The sequence below is a fragment of the Aquarana catesbeiana genome, linkage group LG10 (genome assembly GCF_042186555.1).
Source record: "Aquarana catesbeiana isolate 2022-GZ linkage group LG10, ASM4218655v1, whole genome shotgun sequence".
Taxonomy (NCBI): Eukaryota; Metazoa; Chordata; class Amphibia; order Anura; family Ranidae; genus Aquarana; species Aquarana catesbeiana.
The window spans coordinates 125,686,856-125,710,383 of record NC_133333.1 but is presented as its reverse complement, the minus strand read 5'-3'; the positions used below and the strand labels follow the sequence as shown (position 1 = coordinate 125,710,383).

The window sequence follows — 23,528 nt, the reverse complement described above, 5'->3', positions numbered from 1 at the left end:
ATTGGCCAAAGCCTCCTTGGCTTTGGCCAATTACGGCTCTCTGTTCAGACGGCGCTGTGATTGGCCAAGCATGCGGGTCATAGTGCATGCTTGGCCAATCATCAGCCAGCAATGCACTGCGATGCCGCAGCGAATTATGGGCCGTGACGCGCCACACGAATTTGGCGCGAACGGCCCATATCGTTCGCAATTCAGCGAACGATCGAACAGACGATGTTCGACTCGAACATGGGTTCGACTCGAACACGAAGCTCATCCCTATTAATGAGTAAGCATACCAAGACATTTTGGACAATTTCATGCACCCAACTTTGTGGGAACAGTTTGGGGATGGCCCCTTCCTGTTCCAACATGACTGCGCACCAGTGCAGAGAGATGAGAGCGAGGAACTTAATTGGCCAGAGTCCTGACCTCAACCAGATAGACCATCTTTGGGATGAATTAGAGCAGAGACTGCAAACCAGGCTTTCTCCTCCAACATTAGCGCCTGACCTCACAAATGCGCTTCTGGAAGAATGGTCAAACATTCCCATAGACATACTCCTAAACCTTGTGGACAGTCTTCCCAGAAGAGTTGAAGCTGTTATAGCTGCAAAGGGTGGGCTAACTCCATACTGAGCCCTACGGACTAAGACTGGGATGTCATGTGCATGTAAAGGCAGGTGTCCCAATACTTTTGACAATACAGTGTACTTTAGCGTGTAACAGCCATCATTGGAAAAGTACACAGAGACATTTATTATTGAAACAATAGCTGGAGATTGTTTATTTTCTTACCAAACTCCACTGACACATCTTGTAGACAAAGCTCTTGGTGCAATGGTAGATCCCTGCTGCATAAAACCACCAACTGGAAACCACAGACTGTTACCAAGAGAGTACTGATTAATTAGAAGATTGCATCGTCCTTGAACACAAGGGTGGGGACTGTACCATTCATATGGAGTTAACCTAAATCAAGCAAACAAAATTAAAATTATTGGCTTACAGTATTTTGACTGTTGTATAACTTATGTGTTATTATTATGTGAAGCATCAAGACTTAAAGTGGTTGTAAACACTAAGGCCCCCCTACACAGGGACTGGCTCCGTTGGAGTCCACCTGCTCATTGAGGAATCTGTCTGCTTATCCCCGTTGAGTAGGTGGATGGCTGGTCCGTGTCAGCTCTTCTTATGAAGAGCAGCCACAGACACAGCCCACTCTTCTCTATGGGCGGTTGGATGTAAATGGACCACTTGTCCATTGCACCTGATTGCAATCCAATCTGCCTGATGATGGGGAATGGATACCTATCCGTCTGTTTTTAATAAGTGGAAAGGATCAGATCGGATGCTGGCGGGTGTCAACGAACACGTCTGTTGACGCTTGCTGCTCAATAGAGGAGACTGGAGGGTCAGATTGGGTCCGCCTGAAAAACTGACAGGCAAACCCGATCTGTCTGCTCGTGTGAAAGGGCCCTTAGACATTGATTTACTATAAGCAAATAGACTGTGCACTTTTGCAAATGCAGTTGCTCCAGAGCTTAGTAAATGAGGGGCAGCTCTGCTGACTACTATCATCCAATTATGTGCAAGCAAAAATGCTGTTTTTTTAAAAAATTATTTTCCTTGCATGTGTTTGGGTATTCATTATAAAGTGAAACTTTACCTCATTTACTAAGCTCTGTTGATTTGGGATAAGTAAATCAACCCCTAAGTTTTTTTTTTGCCTTAGTGCATTCTATGCCAACTGCAACATGTATTTTTTTTTAACTTAACGTGAGGGGAAAAAATAATTTAATCCCCTGTTGATTTTGTACGTTTGCCAACTGACAAAGAAATGATCAGTCTATAATTTTAATGGTAGGTTTATTTTAACAGCGAGAGACAGAACAACAAAAATATTCAGAAAAACACATTTCAAACAAGCTATAAATTGATTTGCATTTTAATGAGTGAAATAAATAACTGATCCCTTTGCAAAACATGACTTGGTACTCGGTGGCAAAACCCTTGTTGGCAATCACAGAGGTCAGACATTTCTTGTAGTTGACCACCAGGTTTGCACACATCTCAGGAGGGATTTTGTCCCACTCCTCTTTGCAGATCCTCTCCAAGCCATTAGGGTTTTGAGGCCGATGTTTGGTAACTCGAACCTTTAGCTCCCTCCACATATTTTCTAAGGGATTAAGGTCTGGAGACTGGCTAGGCCACTCCAGGACCTTAATGTGATTCTTCTTGAGCCACTCCTTTGTTGCCTTGGCCGTTTTTGGTCATTGTCATGCTGGAATACCCATCCACAACCCATTTTTAATGCCCTGGAGTGAAGTAGGTTCTCACCCAAGATTTGACGGTACATGGCCCCGTCCATCGTCCCTTTGATGCAGTGAAGTTGTCCTATTCCCTTAGCAGAAAAACACCCCCAAAGCATAATGTTTTCACCTCCCTGTTTGACAGTGGGGATGGTGTTCTTTTGGTCATAGGCAGCATTCCTCCTCCTCCAAACACAGCGAGTTGAGTTGATGCCAAAGAGCTTGATTTTGGTCTCATCTAAACACAACACTTTCACCCAGTTATTATTATTATTATTAATGATTTATATAGCGCCAACAGTTTACACAGCACTTTACAATGTAGAGGGGGGACAGCACAATTACAGTACAATACAGAAGGTACAGGAGGGCCCTGCTCGTAGAGCTTACATTCTAAAGGGAGGGGGTGGTGGTACAAAAGGTTCCAGTTCTCCTCTGAATCATTCAAATGTTCATTAGCAAACTTCAGATGGGCCTGTACGTGTGCTTTCTTAAGCAGGGGGACCTTACGGGCACTGCAGGATTTCAGTCCTTCATGCCGCAGTATGTTACCAATTATTATCTTGGTGACTATGGTCCCAGCAGACTTGAGATCATTGACAAGATTCTCCCGTGTAGTTCTGGACTGATTCCTTACCATTCTCATGATCATTGAAACTCCACGAGGCAAGATCCTGCATGGAGCCCCAGACCGAGGGAGACTGAGAGTTATTTTGTGTTTCTTCCATTTGCGAATAATCGCACCAACTGTTGTCACCCTCTTACCAAGCTTCTTGGTGATGGTCTTGTAGCCCATTCCAGCCTTGTGTAGGTCTACAATCATGGTGGAGAGAGTGGAGTAGTGTCTTTTATACAGGTAACAGGTTGAGATTAGGAGCACTCCCTTTAGTGACAGTGTGCCTAATCTCAGCTTGTTACCTGTGTAGAAGACACCTGGGAGCCAGAAATCTTGCTGATTGATAGGGGATCAAATACTTATTTCACTCTTTAAAATGCAAATCCATTTATAAAATTTTTTGAAATGCGTTTTTCTGGATATTTTTGTTGTTCTGTCTCTCACTGTTAAAATAAACCTACCATTAGAATTATAGACTGATCAATTCTTTGTCAGTGGGCAAACATACAAAATCAGCAGGGGATCAAATACTTTTTCCCTCACTGTATATATCAATGATATCCGTCCATTGGAAATGTAATTGACTTCACCTAGGTGAAGGGATATACTGACATTTGCTGTAGACCCATCACTTATATTGGTTACATTTGCCTACATTCACTACTAAATCTTCAGAATGTTACCAGCTAATTTGCATCTGGGTGAAATCCTTTTAACTGAATGTTGCCAATATAAGGCCAAGACCTTAAGCATTTATATTTATTATACAGCTTGGGCAAAAACATTCTTTAAAGCAAACTTGTGCTTTACCCTATGCAGGGCCAAGCACAGGATTGCTTTATTCCTTTCATCTTCAACTGTCCTCTCCCTTGCTACATTGTTTCACTGTTGGGAGTGAAGAAATTACCTGGTACTTCGAGGGATAGAGGAGCATGTGACTCACGTCCAATTACAGTGATTCAGCCAATCACCAACACTGTCAAATGGGAACAGTCCATAAGCCTATGTACAGGTGATACTCGAAAAATTAGAATATCGTGCAAAAGTTAATTTATTTCACTAATACAACTTAAAAGGTGAAACTAATATATGAGATAGACTCATTACATGCAAAGCAAGATGATTTGTCATAATTGTGATAATTATGGCTTACAGCTCATGAAAACCCCAAATCCACAATCTCAGAAAATTAGAATATTGTGAAAAGGTGCAATATTCTAGGCTCAAAGTGTCCCACTCTAATCAGCTAATTAAGCCATAACACCTGCAAAGGGTTCCTGAGCCTTTAAATGGTCTCTCAATCTGGTTCAGTAGGAATCACAATAATGGGAAAGACTGCTGACCTGACAGTTGTGCAGAAAACCATCATTGACACCCTCCATAAGGAGAGAAATCCTTAAAAAGGTAATTGCAAAAGAAGTTGGATGTTCCCAAAGTGCTGTATCAAAGCACATTAATAGAAAGTTATGTGGAAGGGAAAAGTGTGGAAGAAAAAGGTGCACAAGCATAACGGATGACCACAGCCTGGAGAGGATTGTCAGGAAAAGGCCATTCAAAAGTGTTGGGGACTTTCACAAGGAGTGGACTGAGGCTGGAGTCAGTGCATCAAGGGCCACCACACACAGATGGATCCTGGACATGGGCTTCAAATGTCTTATTCCTCTTGTCAAGCCACTCCTGAACAACAAACAACGTCAGAAGCGTCTTACCTGGGCTAAAGAAAAACAGACCTGGTCTGTTGCTCAGTGGTCCAAAGTCCTCTTTTCTGATGAGAGCAAATTTTGCTTCTCATTTGGAAACCAAGGACCCAGTGTATGGAAGAAGAATGGAGAGGGACACACTGCAAGATGCTTGAAGTCCATTGTGACGTTTCCATAGTCTGTGTTGATTTGAGGAGCCTTTCCCTTCCACATAACTTTCTATTAATGTGCTTTGATACAGCACTTTGGGAACATCCAACTTCTTTTGCAATTACCTTTTTGAGGATTTCCCTCCTTATGGTGGGTGTCAATGATGTTTTTTTGCACAACTGTCAGGTCAGCAGTCTTTCCCATGATTGTGATTCCTACTGAACCAGACTGAGAGACCATTTAAAGGCTCAGGAACCCTTTGCAGGTGTTATGGCTTAATTAGCTGATTAGAGTGGGACACTTTGAGCCTAGAATATTGCACCTTTTCACAATATTCAAACTTTCTGAGATTGTGGATTTGGGGTTTTCATGAGCTGTAAGCCATAATCATCACAATTATGACAAATCACGGCTTGAAATATCTTGCTTTGTATGTAATGAGTCTATCTCATATATTAGTTTCACCTTTTAAGTTGCATTAGTGAAATAAATGAACTTTTGCACGATATTCTAATTTTTCGAGTATCACCTGTAGGATAAGTATTAGGAGACCCACCCACGCTATCAGAAAGATGGGATGCATCGTCACGTGATAGACCTTTTTAACTTTGGCAAAAAGAAAAAAAAAAAAAAAAGATCATTTTGAAACTAAGCAATACAGTTATGGTGCCCAAAAAAGTTATAACTCTCTTAGAAAATGTTATTAAAATTGTATGTTCACAAAACCTTTAAGACCAGCTCTGAGGTGGCATACAGAGGTATGCCAGTGCTCAGAGTGGGCCATATTTATGCTCAGAAGCTGTCATGAATATGTGAGTGGGGTGCCTAATGGGGAACTGAGTGACTAGTTTCCCTTCAGGTCTGCTTTACTTTTGATTGACAGCGCATGGCAGCAGGTGAATTCAAAATGGAAATTGGACTGAATAGTGGCTAAGGATCCACCCACAACTCTGTGCGCTGTCATTCTATAGCCAAGCAGATCTGATGGGGAACTGGTCTCTCTGTTCCCCTTAAAGTGTTTGTTAACTCCCCCCCCAAAAAACTATCCTCTTTCTTTAAAGTATGTTATACAGCACTGTGCTTGTGTTCTGTCATTTGGCTCCCTGTAACACCTGTAATACCTGAGCGATACTGCCAGTTTCTGCCCTCCCCTTTGTAAACTGACCACAGTTTATCATGGCTGCCGAGCCCTGACACCATGGTCAGTTTACGTGCCTCCGTTATCCGCAACCTGCGCTCTGCTCCTTCCCCCTCCCCTCTCTGCCTGTCAGCTAGTCTGTGTGTGAGCCACCCCTCCCCTTCTATCACAGTTCCGAGCTGTGCACACATTACTGCTCCCAATCACTGCCAGCCCCTCTGCTAGCATTACATGTTGTATATGCTATATGCCATTTTCTAAAATTCTTCTTCTAAATACAGTTTTTCTTATCCCCAATCAGCGGTCATGTAACTGTCCGCTGCTGTTTTCCTCCGATGTTTGTATTACAGAGGGAGATCACATGACCGTCTGGCAGACGTCAGAGGGAGATCTCAGCTGCTCTCTCTGCAGTACAAACATCGGAGAAAGACAGCAGTCATGTGAACGCTGATTGGGGAAAAGAGAAATGGAATTTAGAAGAAGAATTTTAGAAAATTGCATATAGGATATACAGCATGTAATTCTAGCAGAGGGGCTTGCAGTGGCTGTGTGCACTGCCTTAACAACCCCTTTAAGATTCCGGTTACCCTTACTACAAAATTCCCTGGTCATGCGCCTGACAAGGAGGAAGGGAATGTCCAATATGGACACTCTGACCTCAGTGCCCAGCACCGACAGGATCACGTACTTATCTCTGACAAGTAGATGAATCAGGCTCAAGGACAATGAATTTCCATGCAACAGCCCAAAATAATTCTAAAGGATCTTTAAGAATTCCACCCTTTGTGCTTGCATAAATGCTCTCACTCATCCATTGTTGAGGGTTGTGAGTGGTGGCCACAGTTTTAACTACTGCCATAGCAGGCCAAGTGAATATGCCTCCTTCCCCCTCCCCTCTCTGCCTGTCAGCTAGTCTGTGTGTGAGCCACCCCTCCCCTTCTATCACAGTTCCGAGCTGTGCACACATTACTGCTCCCAATCACTGCCAGCCACTCTGCTAGGATTACATGTTGTATATGCTATATGCCATTTTCTAAAATTCTTCTTCTAAATACAGTTTTTCTTATCCCCAATCAGCGGTCATGTAACTGTCCGGTGCTGTTTTCCTCCGATGTTTGTATTACAGAGGGAGATCACATGACCGTCTGGCAGACGTCACAGGGAGATCTCAGCTGCTCTCTCTGTAGTACAAACATCGTAGAAAGACAGCAGTCATGTGAACGCTGATTGGGGAAAGAGAAATGGAATTTAGAAGAAGAATTTTAGAAAATTGCATATAGGATATACAGCATGTAATTCTAGCAGAGGGGCTGGCAGTGGCTGTGTGCACTGCCTTAACAACCCCTTTAAGATTCCGGTTACCCTTACTACAAAATTCCCTGGTCATGCGCCTGACAAGGAGGAAGGAGGAAGGGAATGTCCAATATGGACACTCTGACCTCAGTGCCCAGCACCGACAGGATCACGTACTTATCTCTGACAAGTAGATGAATCAGGCTCAAGGACAATGAATTTCCATGCAACAGCCCAAAATAATTCTAAAGGATCTTTAAGAATTCCACCCTTTGTGCTTGCATAAATGCTCTCCCTCATCCATTGTTGAGGGTTCTGAGTGGTGGCCACAGTTTTAACTACTGCCATAGCAGGCCAAGTGAACATGCCTAGAAATGCAGTTGTCAGTACCGTTTCAGTGCATGATAATTTCTTAGTACAACGATACTGTTTGCAGATAACTTAGAATGCATAACGTGTTTTCAGTACAGTACCTACTGTATATTCGACTAATACCAAAACAGTAGGTTGGCACAACACATTGTAATTAGGTTTGCATTTCAGATAGAGGTTGGGGAAACATGGGAACACTTTGTTTATTTGCATTATGACGCCAGAAATTTTTATGCCTCTGGCTATTTCCTTAAATTCAAACATGCAAACTAATATCAGAAAGACGATGGGGGACAGATTTAGCCATAAACAATTCTTTATCTGAACACTGTCATTACAAGAATGCTGTGACAAATTTCCAATGGTTAAGTCAGAAGTTGGAGTTGGTTTTTTTATTTTTTTATTTTTTATTATTTTTATTGAAAATTTGCAGTTTACAAGCCTCAAACAGAAACAGAAAGAGGTATATTTACAAAGCTTGTATCAAACCCACTACCGATGTTTCCTTTTACTGCATTGATATTATGAATTTGTACCTAATACCATACAGTTTTAATCATATTAACATACAGTGCCTTGAAAAAGTATTCATGCCCCTCAAAATTTTCCACATTTTGTCATGTTGCAACCAAAAATGTAAATGTATTTTTTGGGATTTTATGTGATAGACCAACACAAAGTGGCACATAATTTTGAAGTGGAAGAAAAATGATAAATAGTTTCAAAATGTTTTACAAATAAATATGTGAAAAGTGTGGCGTGCATTTGTATTCAGCCTCCCTGAATCAATACTTTGTAGAACCACCTTTCACTGCAATTACAGCTGCAGGTCTTTTTGGGGATGTCTCTACCAGTTTTGCACATCTAGAGAGTAACATTTGTGTCCATTCTTCTATGCAAAATAGCTCAAGCTCTGTCAGATTGGATGGAGAGCGTCTGTGAACAGCAATTTTCAAGTCTTGTCACAGATTCTCAATTGGATTTAGGTCTGGGCTTTAACTGAGCCATTCTAACACATGAATATGCTTTGATCTAAACCATTCCATTGTAGCACGGGCTGTATGTTTAGGGCCATTGTCCTGCTGGAAGGTGAACCTCTGCTCCAGTCTCAAGTCTTTTGCAGACTCTACCAGGTTTTCTTTCAAGATTGCCCTGTATTTGGCTCTATCCATCTTGCCATCAAGTCTGACCAGCTTCCCTGACTCTGCTGAAGAAAAGCATCCCCACAACATTATGCTGCCACCACGTTTCACGATGGGGATGGTGTGTTCCGGGTGATGTGCAGTGTTAGTTTTCCGCCACACATAGCATTTTGCTTTTAGGCCAAAAAGTTCAATTTTGGTCTCATCTGACCAGAGCACCTTCTTCCACATGTTTGCTGTGTCCTCCACATGGCTTCTCTCAAACTGCAAACAAAACTCTTCCATAAAGCCCAGATTTGTGGAGTGCACAACTGATAGTTGTCCTGTGGACAGATTCTCCCACCTGAGCTGTGGATCTCTGCAGCTCCTCCGGAGTTACCATGGGCCTCTTGGCTGCTTCTCTAATTAATGCTCTCCTTGCCCAGCCTGTCAGTTTAGGTGGACAGTCACGTCTTGGTAGGTTTGCAGTTGTGCCATACTCTTTCCGTTTTTGGATGATGGATTGAACATTGCTCCATGAGATGTTCAAAGCTTGGGATATATTTTAATAACCTAACCCTGCTTTAAACAAACCTAACAAACCTCTGAGGGCTTCACAGAACAGCTGTATTTATACTGAGAATACATTACACGCTGACTCTATTTACTAATTAGGTGACTCCTGAAGGCAATTTATTCCACTAGATTTTAGTTAGGGGCATCAGAATAAAGGGGCTGGATACAAATGCACACCACACTTTTCACATATTTGTAAAACATTTTGAAAACCATTTATCATTTTCCTTACATTTCACAATTATGTGCCACTTTGTGTTTTGTCTATCACATAAAAAAAGTTTATGTTTGTGGTTGCAACATGACAAAATGTGAAAAATTCTAAGGTGTATGAATACTTTTTCAAGGCACTGTGCATGCAAATAGGTAACTATTACCAAAATTATTCGTTTATAGTGGAAGCATGTATGAGTAATTTGCATTTAACTGATAATTTAACCAATTAATCTGTATAAAAGATCTACTATAAAATATAGAAAACGAAAGAAAACAGAAATAAAATATAAAGATTACAATAAAGTTGTTCTTTTGATATGGGCCCTTTTCCTTGTTACATTCCACTCCTTTTCCTGCTTCCTATATATTCCTATATTCAAATTTAGACTGTAAAAAGACAGGGAGTCATGATGGTCTGGTTGATTTTTTCACAACTTTGAATAACAATGATAGGGGTATTGCTTTATCCTTTGAAACTAGTACCACCTCAATCCACTTTTTAGACCTTGTCATTGAAAGAAGTGGGTCCTCATTTATATTTAGTACTTATTTTAAATCCACCGACAGGAACACATACATATCGACTGATAGTTGCCACCACAGTTCCTGGATCAGATCTGTTCCCAAAAGTCAGTTCCTACGATTACGAAGGAACTGTACTGATTCAGACACTTTTAGACTACAGGCCACGACCTTGAAAGATAGGTTCCTGGAGAAGGGTTATAACTCTGTGGATTTAGATAATGAGATCGAAAGTGCTTGTGCAACAGACCGTCAGTCATTATTAGAGGATAGACCTAGACAAACGAATGATGAATTCAAATGGTCCTTCTTGACATCTTTCTCCATGCAGCACAAGCATGTTAAAAAAATCTTTGAAAATCACTGGGATGTTTTAAAAACAGATAAAATCTTGGGACCTCTGCTGCCTAAGACTCCAAAGGTGGTGTTTAAGGGTGTTCCATATCTCCGGAATAGGTTAGCACCTAATGTCATCAACCCACCAGAGAGACCATCCTTTTTCCACAACTTGATTGGATTTTATCCTTGTAAAAAGTGCTTGGTCTGTAAATTTAATACCTGTGGCAGAAGGGCTAGTCATAGTTTTTCTTCCACCGTGACCGGCCGTACTTACAAAATTAAACATTTCTACACGTGTGCCACTACAGGAATAGTTTAGCTTTTAACTTGCCCTTGTGGCAAGCAATATGTCGGTCGGACCATCAGATCTTTTACTACACGGGTTTCGGAACACATCAATCTCATTAAAGCGGGCAGTACTAAACACACTGTCCCTAGACACTACAGGGAGGTTCACGATCGGAACCCTGTGGGTACTCAATTCCTCATTATAGATAGGTACGTGCCCCCCTGGCGGGGCGGGTTGATTCTTAGAGGTGTCTCGCGTCTAGAGACCTACTGGGTATATGAGTTGGGGTCCCATTTTCCACAGGGTATCAATGTGGAGTGGGACATCAACTCTTTTATTAACCAAGCTTGAATATAAATATGATCTCTCTTATTGTCTAAATGACAAAGAATACTGTTATTTTTTTACTATACAAGATGATTATTGGTTGTCTTAATTTATGTCATGGAATCCGGGATAATTATGGTTTAATTCAGAATGCAATTTTTGTTATGTACGCTGTTGATGTCCCCCATTGGCAGTGTCCCTTTAATATTATGGTCCATGATTCTAATATTGATCACTAATTAACCTTATTAGAATGTCCTTGTATCACCTTTATAAGGTGATGTTATTGCTAACATTAGCCTTGTGTAATAATTTTTATCCCCTTTTTTTCTTTTTCAATCTGTTTTTATTTTAACACTAATGCCTTTTTTCAGTGCACTGATTTATTTCTCCTCTCTGCTGACACTTCACCTCAGATTGAGGCTTGGTTTCCTCCTTATGGAGTGCAGTGGTATTACTTCCTCTCTGTGTGATGGGAAGTGCATCACATATGAGAGTGAGGCTTGAGGAGCAGGCTGGCTGAAAGGGAGGCTTGGCTAGCGCTCTGACCAGTTCCTGATAGATGGATTGATTCAGGGCACAGCTTACCGTTTTTTTGTACTTATTTTTTCATTTTTAATCTCCTAATTATAAACATGAGATACATGGTTCTCTGTTTCATTAATTTGTTCTTAATTTAACTATTCAATTAGTCATCCTATGACCCTGAAAACCGGAAGTGATTCTTACTTGTTGCACTTCCGGTTTGTAGACACTCCCAGTGGGGGTCATCTTCTGTTTATAAAGCGGTGAGGTGAGGGTGGTCCATACCCCAGATGACGGCTCCTTAGCTGAAACATGTCGGGTGGACCCCTCACGATTGCCGCTATTTGATATTTGAGCTCTGTTTCGTTCTTCCAAATGTGAGTTTGTTTTTTATTATTTTAATAAACTAGTGTTTTAAAACGTTATTACGCTATGTGAGTTTTGTTTGCTCCTTGCATGGCATATGAAACTACACGTTTGGCTTATGCTGGATTACCTATGGGAGAGGAAGCCGTGCGGACTCCCCCCTTTTCTTTCCACCATCTGTTGATGACATCTGACAAGACGCATTTCCCAGAACCAGTGGTTATTATGCTTTTTTGACTTGTCTGGCGTACGCCATTTCAGGTCAATTTTTTCCGGTAAGCCTCCTCTACTCCTGGTGTTGGCCCCGGCACTAATGTACAATCTATGCACACTTGTGGTTTCCCTTCTGCCCACTCGCCAGATTTGGTGCGACTTTGGTGCGACTTCTGCCCACTCACCAGATTTGGTGCAACTAAAATTCTGTGAATACCATCTGGCCATGCATCACCCCCTTTGAACTTTGATGTTTTCTTCACTATTTTTCTACACATTTTTTATGGACTTTTAAAGTTTTATGTTTGGTGTCTGGCTCATGGAACCAGCACGGGTTTCTACTAATCACTGGCACATCTGATGATTAAGCATTATTGTGTATTTACTTTATATGTGATCAACACTGATTAATTATTTGACACTATCCATTTTATGATCATACATTTTTTGGTACTGTTCACTATTTTTTTTATGTCTTTATTGTAATACACACGGCTGTGGATGTGATATATAGTGCCACACTTTTCTTTCTTCAGACTGTAAAAAGACTGACTACTGTCTTTGTGCTCATCAATAATAAATTGCGGTCTGAAAAACAGCTGCAGAAAAGTAGGGAAAGCCTACTGTATGTAGAAGGGAGCAGACAAGGTAGTTAGCAACTTGGTTTGGGCTTTAACCACCTAGTTATAGACAGCTGTGACATATACCTCACTAAGTGTGCTTTCACACTGAGGCTTTGGGGGCTTCGGCAGTAAAGCCCCGCTATTTTTAGCGACACTTTACCGCCGTTTTAGCGGCGCTATTTGCCCGCTAGCGGGGCGATTTTTAACCCCCACTAGCGGCCGAAAAAGGGTTAAAACCGCTCGCAAAGCGCCGCTGCAGTGACGCTTTGCCGGCGCTACCCATTGATTTTAATGGGCAGGGGTGCTTTAGGAGCCGTGTATACACCGCTGCAAAGATGCTGCTTGCAGGATTTTTTTTATCGTCCTGCAAGCGCACCGCTCCAGTGTGAAAGCCCTCGGGCTTTCACACTGGAGAGACAGGAGAGGCTCTTTACAGGCGCTATTTTTAGCGCTGTAGCGCCTGTAAACTGACTCAGTGTGAAAGCAGCCTAAATGCCAGTGGAAACGTAATAAATTTAAACATTACCTGGCTACTAAGAATAAAACACAGCTGACAGCCAAGTAGCCAAGAAGCATAAAAAGCCATACTCCGGGTGAGAAAGGATCAAGGAAGGAAAAGTAGCCTGGTTTTCTGCCCTGCAATAAAACATAATTGATTAATTGAGAATTCTAAAAAAAAAAAAAAAAAAATTACACTGTAAATATACAAAGGTTCAAAGTTGTTTTCAAACAATATGCCATAATGTCCATATTACAAAGGCAATGTATAGTTCTTTTGTAAACATGCACAATCTATCTCTATCTCTATCTACACACACACATATTTCATTAGTATATAAAAAAGAGAACAAAGGGGCGGGACTTTAAATGAAGCATGTGCAGGATGAGGGTATGATTATTTTGATGGTGGGCATATCAATAGTACATTTTATATATTATGTACACATAATTGCTTCATAAATAACTATTTTTATATTCTTCAGAAAAAATCATAACTATACACATACATAAATACCAGCTTGGTTAAGGTTATTCCAATTAATAACGGGGAAAGACGGGAGAAAATGTACAAAATTTAAAATTGACATCTTTAGTGTATAGAATAAAAATAATGTATGGTTCAAAGCAATCCATACAATTAATAAACGAAAGGAATAATTAACATAAATACACAGTGCACAGGCAGAAAACAGTAGGTGCAATATAGTACATGCTGTTAAGACACATAATTGAAACACGTTATCTCTTGGCTATTTTACAGCCACTACGGGCCGTTGACCTTACGTCTACACATCAATTCCTGCTTGATGCCTGTCCACCCTGCGCACATCCTGTTTTGGCTACCAGCTGTGAAGTACCCCATCCCAGTCCCCGTGCGGGGGAGCATTTCCCATGATTGGGGGCGTATGTGGCCTGGCTTCCAGGCCGACAGTACATGGACATCCCGTAAGTACCATCTGGGACTCTGATTCCTGTTCACAATTTTTTATGTGTGTGAATGCATTGGATCAATTTGAAATTTACTTATGGCTTTGCAGAGACATAATACACGTATGCTCCTGATGAGCGATAAGTCGTGAAAGGCGTAGAGCCAACAGATAACGTGTTTCAATTATGTGTCTTAACAGCATGTACCATATTGCACCTACTGTTTTCTGCCTGTGTACTGTAATTTTTGTTAATTATTTCTTTCATTTATTCATTGTATGGATTGCTTTGAACCATACATTATTTTTATTCTATACAATAAAGATGTCAATTTTTAATTTTGTACATTTTCCCCCGTCTTTCCCCATTATTAATTGGAATAACCTTAACCAAGCTGGTATTTATGTATGTGTATAGTTATGAATGTTTCTGAAGAATATAAAAATACTTATTTATGAAGCAATTATGCATATATAATATATAAAATGTACTATTGATATGGCCACCATCAAAATAATCATACCCTCATCCCGCACATGCTTCATTTAAAGTCCCACCCCTTTCTGTTCTCTCTTTTTTATATACAAAAACCGGGATGGAGGTAAATGAATGTATCATTACCTCATTTAAAGTGATAAACCCCAGAGAAGAAGCAGAGTGATAAACCCTCATTTAGAGCAAAGTGATTTGGTTTTCAAAAAGGCCTCCTTATGGAGTTATGCAGTTTAAAGAAATTTTGAAGAGAGGAGTTAGAGAAGGGGAAGGGGTAAAGAGGCTAAGCTAATCTTTTATCATAATGTGTTATCCTTGAAGCATACCAAGTTGTAGTTGAGTTTAAAACTATCTATTCTAGACTGACTGACTATCAAGAGACAACAAGAGAGAGGTCATATTGGGTTGTAATGAGGTCAAGTTATCTTAAATAATTGCAGGCTGGTGAAATAGCAATTCAAGTCTGTCCATGGTTTTAATAAATTGCAGTTTCTGCTTGATCAGATCCATTTGGGAAAATGTCTTCATTTTTCTGAAAAAGAGCATCTGGCAGCATGTATAGTTAAGTACTCATTGGGTGAAGTTCTGAAACAAAAAAGAGTCCTAAAGTTTATCTGACAACCACAAACGGATAACATCAATTCATTTGTTTTCTAATATTCAAAGCAAACCAACCCATCCATCTAGGTTTCCATGCATTATTTTGTTGGGAAATCACTTTGAAAGCATTTCTAGCCAAGGCCATCTTGAGTAAGGGCAGATGACTCGTGTAGCATTTACTTTTTGGATTTCATCTGCCTTTAGCTCATACATGCAGACAGGAGGGTGTCATGGTCAGGGGGTCAGGCTTTGACACCAGTAGCTTTAGCAGTAGAGAAGTTCACATCGACCAGCAGGATAAGCACACAAGCAGGTCACCCTGGTGGATGATGCAGTCTCACCCAAGCACTATTCAGGCTTCACTAGAGCTCCTGATGGTGGAGATGGGGTTATGCTGCATGCTAGTGCCAGGTTGTGGTCCACAGCATTGCCCCACCAGGAGGTGGAGTGCAGTGGCAGATGTACCCCCCTCGTTCCAAGACAACCTCTGGCCTCTTAGGGTCAGATTTGTGAGGAAACCACTGAAGGAATTCTCTTGCCAATCTGGGGGCGTGAACATTCTCCTCAGGTTCCCAAGAATTTTCCTCTGGTCCATATCCTTCCCACTGAACCAGATACTGCAATTTGTTCCTAAAGCTCCTAGAACAGAGAATTCTTTCAACCATAAATTGTTCTTCACCTTGTACCTCAACAGGTGGAGGGGGTGGGAGAATTCTCCCAGAAAAAGGATTTTTCTGAAATGGTTTAAGTAATGAGATGTAAAAAACAGGGTGAATCTTCATACTGTGAGGATGTTTTCAATGAAAAGTGACCGGATTTATTTGAGCAGAAATGTGAAAAGGTCACCCAAACTTTTGAGCCAACTTAACAGATGGAACATGAACCTTCAAATTTTTGGTAACCAATATTTAACAGCATGGAAAGCAGGAAGTAATCTGTGATGTCTGTCAGCTGCCTCCTTGTAATACTCCTGAGCCTTCTTTAAAGTCTCAATCAATTTCTCCTGAATCTATTCTAATGTAGTTAAAGCGGATCTTCATTGTATCTGAGCACCACAAACCAAAAACACAATTTCTTCATTTTCAAAACAAACTCCCCCATCCATCCAGGCCTTTTTGCTTTATTTTGTTGAGAAATCACTTTGAAAAACAACCCCCTAGAATTTCTGGCCCTGACCATCTGGAGTAAGGGCAAATGATTCATGTAGCATTTACTTTCTAGAATCCATCTGCCATTAGCTCAAGCATGCATGCAGGAGAGTGTGCTAAGCTGAGAAAACCCTCCTCCTCTCCTCCCCTCCTGAAGACTCCTGGGTTATTTAAAAAGTAACCCAGTTGTTGACCCTCCTAAAGACACCTGGGATGTATGACATAATTTGCCTAAGCAAGAAACCAGGAAGTAACTAAAGAAATGTAAAAAAAAAAAAGTTTAACACAATAAATATGATATACTTTCCTATCTATTTAATAATGCTAGCAGCATGAGGATTAAAAATAATCAATGTTTATTGAGAGAGTGAAATTCCATTTTAATCTGTTGGTAACACCAGGAACTGGGGTTGAGATAGGAAGATCAGGAATAAAAACTGGATGATGCCTGGTGTTTTTTTATTTTTTTAAAAAGGACGTGGAGAAGTAGAGCTATGTTTATAATTAATAATAATGTTTAGGAATGAAGTGTAGTGGGCTGCCAACATCCAAAGTAAACATAAAAAATATGCACCAAGTGCAATGTAAGGTAACCCCCATGGACTTTTAAAGCAGACAACTGTATGAAAAGTAGGTTTTTTTAACCACTTAAAGTCCATCTCACGCCGATATACGTCGGCAGAATGGCACGGCTGGGCAAAGTACTGTACCTGTACGTTACTTTGAATTTCCCGCCACTGGGTGCCCGCGCTTGTGTCACGGAGCTGAAGAATGGGGAGATGCCAGTGTAAACACAGCATCTCCCTGTTCTGCCTAGTGACAGGACACTGATCGTCTGCTCCTTCTCATTAGGAGCAGCGATCAGTGTCGTGTCACTGCTAGCCCATTCCCCAGACAGTTACGCTCGGTTCACACATGGGCGGCACGACTTGCAGGTCGCCTCAGCGAGGCGACCTGCAAACGACTGCCGGGGCGACTTGCGAGACGACTTCTGCATAGAAGTCTATGCAAGTCGCCCCAAGTCGCCCCCAAAGTAATACAGGAACCTTTTTCTAAGTCGGAGCGACTTGCGTCGCTCCGATTAGAACGGTTCCATAGCACAGAACGGGAGGCGACTTGTCAGGCGACTAGGTCGCCTGACAAGTCGCCCCAGTGTGAACCGAGCCTTAGAATCACTCCCTAGGACACACTTAACCCCTTCCCCGCCCCCTAGAGGTTTAACCCCTTCACTGCCAGTGCCATTTTTACAATAATCAATGCAATTTTATAGCATTGATCGCTGTATTAATGCCAATGGTCCCAAAAATGTGTCAAAATTGTCCGATGTGTCCGCAAGTCATGATAAAAATCGCTGATCGCTGCCATTACTAGTAAAAAAAAAAAAAAAATTAATAAAAATGCCATCAAACTATTCCCTATTTTGTAGATGCTATAACTTTTGCGCAAACCAATCAATAAACGCATATTGCGATTATTTTTTTTTTTTTTTTTTTTTTTTTTTTTACCAAAAATATGTAGAAGAATACGGATTGGCCTAAACTAAGGAAAAAAATCGTTTTTTTATATATATTTTTTGGGCATATTTATTACAGCAAAAAGTAAAAAAAATTGCTTATTTTCAAAATTGTCGCTCTATTTTTGTTTATAGCGCAAAAAATAAAAACCGCAGAGGTGATCAAATACCACCAAAAGAATGCTATTTGTGGGAGAAAAAAAAAGGATGTCAATTTTGTTTGGGAGCAACGTCGCATGACCGCACAATTGTCAGTTAGAGACGCAGTGCCGAAACGCAAAAAGTGACCTGGTCATTTGGCAGCCAAATGGTCCAGGGCTGAAGTGGTTAAAAGGCAATAACGCCACTTTTATTACTAAAATCATAAAAAAACAGGGCAAATGCAAGCCCTAATAGTAAGAAAAGCATATAAAACAAGTTACAGTAAAACCTTGAATTGCGAGCATAATTTGTTTTGGAAACATGCTTGTAATTCAAAGCACTCTTATATCAAAGCAAATTTCCCCATAAGAAATAATGGAATCTCAGATGATTCATTCCAGGGATCGACTAGTCATCGGGACTACCGGGAGATTCCCGGTGGGCCGATGGCTTGGTGTGGGCCAGTTTCACTTTCAGCCGCATCTGCGGTGCGCAGCGATCTACCCGTCAGTAATAAGTAGTAATAAGTTCTCTCTCTCGTGTCATCACACTGTTCCCCGGCGGCCCCTCCTCTCTTCTATACCAATTGGCTTGTAAGATCATCTGGTATAGACGAGACGAGAGGAGGGGCCGCTGGGGAACAGCGTGATGACACGAGAGAGAGAACTTATTACTACAGAAGCTCCCTGCACTACTCTGCATGCTGGCTAGTAAGATCCCATAATGTGCCATGTGCCCCACAATGTACCCTGATTATGTGCCACATAATGTGCCCCGTGCTCTAATGTGCCATGTGCCCCATGATGTGCCCTGATGTGCTATGTGCCCCATAATGTGCCCTGATGTGCCATAATGTGCCCTGATGTGCCCCGTGCCACATTCCCTAATGTGCCATGTAGCCTGATGTGCCCTAATGTGCCACATGCCCTGATGTGCCATAATGTACCCTGTGGCCTGATGTGCCCTGATGTGCCCATCATGTGCCCCATGTGCCCTGATGTGCCCCGAGTAAAAAAAGGCAAGAAGCGCCAATCTAAGTGCAGTATCATTAAAACTTTAATTGGGTTATATAAAAGAACAGCCAAATGGCTACTCACAAAGATAGGGTTAATAAAAGCAAGGACTAGTGGTGGGTCCAGGGACATCCTCCTCAGATGTTGAAAAAGTGCATGGTACAGGTTCACGTGGAGGCGCTGTCAGCGCTGTGATGTACGGGTGGTCCGTGGGGTCCCTGCTGTGGGTGCTGGGCTGCAAAGACAATGGAAGTGTCTGCAAGGAGAGCCGGCATCTACCCGGACATAAGGAGCCAGAGCCGTAGCAGTAGACCGGAACCGGAAGGAGACAGGCGTGGAACGCAAACACTGATCCAGGAGCCAAAGGGCGGAAGTGACGCGTGGACGTGTCAGATGACGCGTTTCAATGCTTCCGCACTTTCTTCAGATCTAATAGGCTGATGCAACAAGTGTCCTTTATATGGGAGCTGTGGAATCAGTTACTAAGCAACAAATAGAATCGAGCACAACATACTGAGTGCAATGAGAGGATGGAATGAGATAAAGGAATTGGGTTTAAAACACCAGGAGAATATAAGAATGAAATGTAAGAGGGTAGAGGAAAGGAGAGAAGAAAAAGATTATTTGTATACAAGAAGAAAAAAGGAAAAATCACAAAAATAATGAAAAAAGAGCCATAAAAATTATATGAAGAAATAAGAAGAAGATGATAATAAAAAATCATAATAGTGAAAAATAAGAAAAAATATAGGAAAAAATATATAGGGAAAAAATATATAAAAAATGTATAAAAAAAAATATATAAAATATAATAATTGAGAAAAAAATATTATTAAGAAAAACTATCAATTGGTCAATAGAGAAATAAAAAAAAATAAATAAAAATGAAAAAAATAAAAATGCATATAAAAAATGATTAAGCTAAAAAGGGATAGAAAAGGGAGCTGTGGATTAAAAAATATATATTGGCTATTATTATTGCAAAACTTATAAATATAGGAATTGTGTATGTAAACAAATTCAACAACAAAAAAAGGCATCCATATACACATGCAAATAGATGGATCTGGTGACCTTAAAATTGAGAATTCTGAAAACACCTAAAATAATTGTTGGAACACATGTAAATGAACACATATATAAATATATATACACACACACACCCCCATGTATATACGCACACATGCATAGACACAAGAAAAAATAATAATAAATTCAGATGGTGTGGGAGAAATTTGAGCCAAAAGTAACGACAAAGAATATAGCTATAAACTGAAAGGGTATAGCCGAAATGAAAAAAAAGAAATGATAATGAAATACAAATGGGGTACAGTAGGGAGAAACCTGAGGGAAGGAAAAAGCGTGGAAGATTTGGTAGAATGATGAATAAAAAAAGGAAAGAAAGGGATATAAACCTACATAAATATTATTAAACCATAGGCCAGGGGCATACTGAACTAAATAACTGTATTGATCTCTATATCTTCGTTGAGACCATTAGGTGCCAAGCTGTTTAAAGTAAAGATCCAGAAGGTTTCTTGCCTGCAAAGGCGTTGGAATCTTTCGGCAGGGGTGAATTGGTCTGATATAGATTCAATGACCCACACATTTAAATCTGCAATATTTTGTTGGTGGTGAGTAGTGAAATGCCGAGCGGTACTGTATAGGGGGTTATTAGCCTGTACTGCTCTTCTGTGTTCCCCAAACCTGGCACGCAGGGTCCTGATGGTTCTGCCTACATACAACAGCCCACGGACAGGAGATACAGTATATGACATAGGTGGTGGAGCAATTGAAAAATGATTTTAGAGTGTATTGATTCCCGTTGGTATTGAAAGTTTTCTTACCATGTGTGACATGGGAACAGGTGAGGCATAATGCTTTCTTGCACCGGTACATGCCTACTAATGGAATGAGGGTAAGTTGTTTAGATATAGATGATTTTTTCTGAACTGGGATTTTACTAGGAGCAATCTTAGTCTTTACATTGGGGGCCCTCCGGTAGGCAAACTGAGGAACAGTGGGTAAGGAAGGTGCTAGGTGAGGATCTTGACCTAGGATCGACCAATGTTTTTTAATGATCCGTTCCATTCTTTTGTGACTAGAATGGAACTGAGTAATAAATCTGGTGGTAGGTTCTGTTTTCTGAGCCTTGGGGTTGGGTAGAGTGTCAGTCAGATAAAAGGAGGCAGCTTCATTGATGATTCTAGAAGGATAACCTTTATCTGTGAACTTTTTAGAAAGAGTGGTGAACTGTAATCTTCTAGTCTCGTGCAATTTCTCCTGAGCCGATGGAACTGGCTCTTGGGTATGTTTTTCACCCACCTAGGATGATGGCAACTGGAAAAATGTAAAAAAGAATTTCCAGCTGTGGGTTTGGTATAGTTTTTGGTAACAATCTGGTCATTTTTATGGAACAGTTCTAAATCTAGAAAGCATATTGAGTCTGAATCCATGGTCGATGTGAACGATAAACCAAAGGAGTTGTTATTGCAGTGGGTAATGAAGTCTTGCACGGAACTAGGGGGACCGTCCCAGATGATGATAATGTCATCTATGTAACGACCGTAGAAGACCAGGTGTGCAGAGAAGGGGTTGTTCTCCCAAACACACCTGGTCTCCCACAGTCCCATGGTCAGGTTTGCATAGCTAGGCGCGAAGTTAGTGCCCATAGCTGTCCCCTGTTTCTGTAGATAAAATTTACCATCGAAAGTAAAATAATTATATTCTAAACAGGACTTAGTGGCAGAAATAATAAATTCAATCTGGGATGGGTTAAGACGGGTGTTGGAGTAAAGATAATGAGAAATGGCTTGGAGACCTAATTGGTGAGGTATGGAGGTATAAAGTGAACAAACGTCCAAGGAGACCCACAGATAAGAGGACTCCCATCTGTAAGGATGTAAAAGATCTATCAGATGGGTACCATCTTTAATGTAAGACGGGAGGGACTGGGCCAATGGCTGTAAAAACTGGTCAATGTATGTTAGTGAGTAGCTGGTGGTGATGCTGTTCATGGATGCTACTATGGGACGACCAGGTGGCTTATTAGGGTCTTTGTGTATCTTGGGCAGAAAAAAGGGTTTGAGAAAAAATGCTGCTTCTTGTTTAGTCAAGATACCTTGTCCTAGTGCTAGTGTAACTAGAGCCTTGGATTCCTCAATGAATTTGGCTAGTGGGTCTGTTTTCAATTTCTCATAAGTTTGAGTATCAGATAAGAGACGGTACGTCTCCTGGAGGTAATCGGATCTATTCAACAATTTTAGGCGTTTTCAGAATTCTCAATTTTAAGGTCACCAGATCCATCTATTTGCATGTGTATATGGACGCCTTTTTTTGTTGTTGAATTTGTTTACATACACATTTCCTATATTTATAAGTTTTGCGATAATAATAGCCAATATATATTTTTTAATCCACAGCTCCCTTTTCTATCCCTTTATAGCTTAATCATTTTTTATATGCATTTTTATTTTTAATTTTTATTTCTCTATTGACCAATTGATAGTTTTTCTTAATAATAATTTTTTCTCAATTATTATATTTTTTCTTGATTTTTATTATATATATATATATATATATATATATATATATATATATATATATATATACATTTTTTTTTTATATTTTTTTTCCTATATTTTTTCTTATTTTTCACTATTATGATTTTTTATTATCATCTTCTTCTTATTTCTTCATATAATTTTTATGGCTCTTTTTTCATTATTTTTGTGATTTTTTTTTTTTTTTTTTTTTTTTTCTTCTTTTTATACAAATCTTTTTCTTCTCTCCTTTCCTCTACCCTCTTACATTTCATTCTTATATTCTCCTGGTGTTTTAAACTCAATTCCTTTATCTCATTCCATCCTCTCATTGCACACACTTGTTGCATCAGCCTATTAGATCTGAAGAAAATGCGGAAGCATTGAAACGCGTCATCTGACACATCCACACGTCACTTCCGCCCTTTGGCTCCTGGATCAGTGTTTACGTTCCACGCCTGTCTCCTTCCGGTTCCGGTCTACTGCTACGGCTCTGGCTCCTTATGTCCGGGTAGATGCCGGCTCTCCTTGCAGACACTTCCATCGTCTTTGCAGCCCAGCACCCACAGCAGGGACCCCACGGACCACCCGTACATCACAGCGCTGACAGCGCCTCCACGTGAACCTGTACCATGCACCTTTTCAACATCTGAGGAGGACGTCCCTGGACCCACCACTAGTCCTTGCTTTTATTAACCCTATCTTTGTGAGTAGCCATTTGGCTGTTGTTCTTTTATATAACCCAATTAAAGTTTTAATGATACTGCACTTAGATTGACGCTTCTTGCCTTTTTTTACATTCTTTTCAGAGTTGTTTGCTTCCACTCTCAAGTGAGCAGCCGCTGGTGCTTAATATCAGATTCCTGTGATTTACATATTTTCAGTGACTATCATCTCTACATATATTTTTCATTGACTATTATTTTCATCCCCTGGACGGTTTTGCAGAGTCCCTGTATATATTTTTACCATTT

The 23,528-nt window shown here is 40.6% G+C and overlaps 1 protein-coding gene across 7 annotated transcripts in view; it reads right to left on the bottom strand.

Annotated features, from left to right (window-relative positions):
* GRIK4 (glutamate ionotropic receptor kainate type subunit 4) overlaps positions 1-23,528 on the bottom strand; it is a 925,106-nt gene that overhangs the window by 44,943 nt on the left and 856,635 nt on the right. For all 7 annotated transcript variants that reach the window (XM_073602576.1, XM_073602574.1, XM_073602569.1 and 4 more), the window contains 2 exons: positions 13,204-13,313; positions 778-951 (listed from right to left, as the gene is read on the bottom strand). In XM_073602576.1, the coding sequence (XP_073458677.1) occupies positions 778-951; positions 13,204-13,313 (284 nt within the window). The remainder of the gene's footprint in view (positions 1-777; positions 952-13,203; positions 13,314-23,528) is intronic.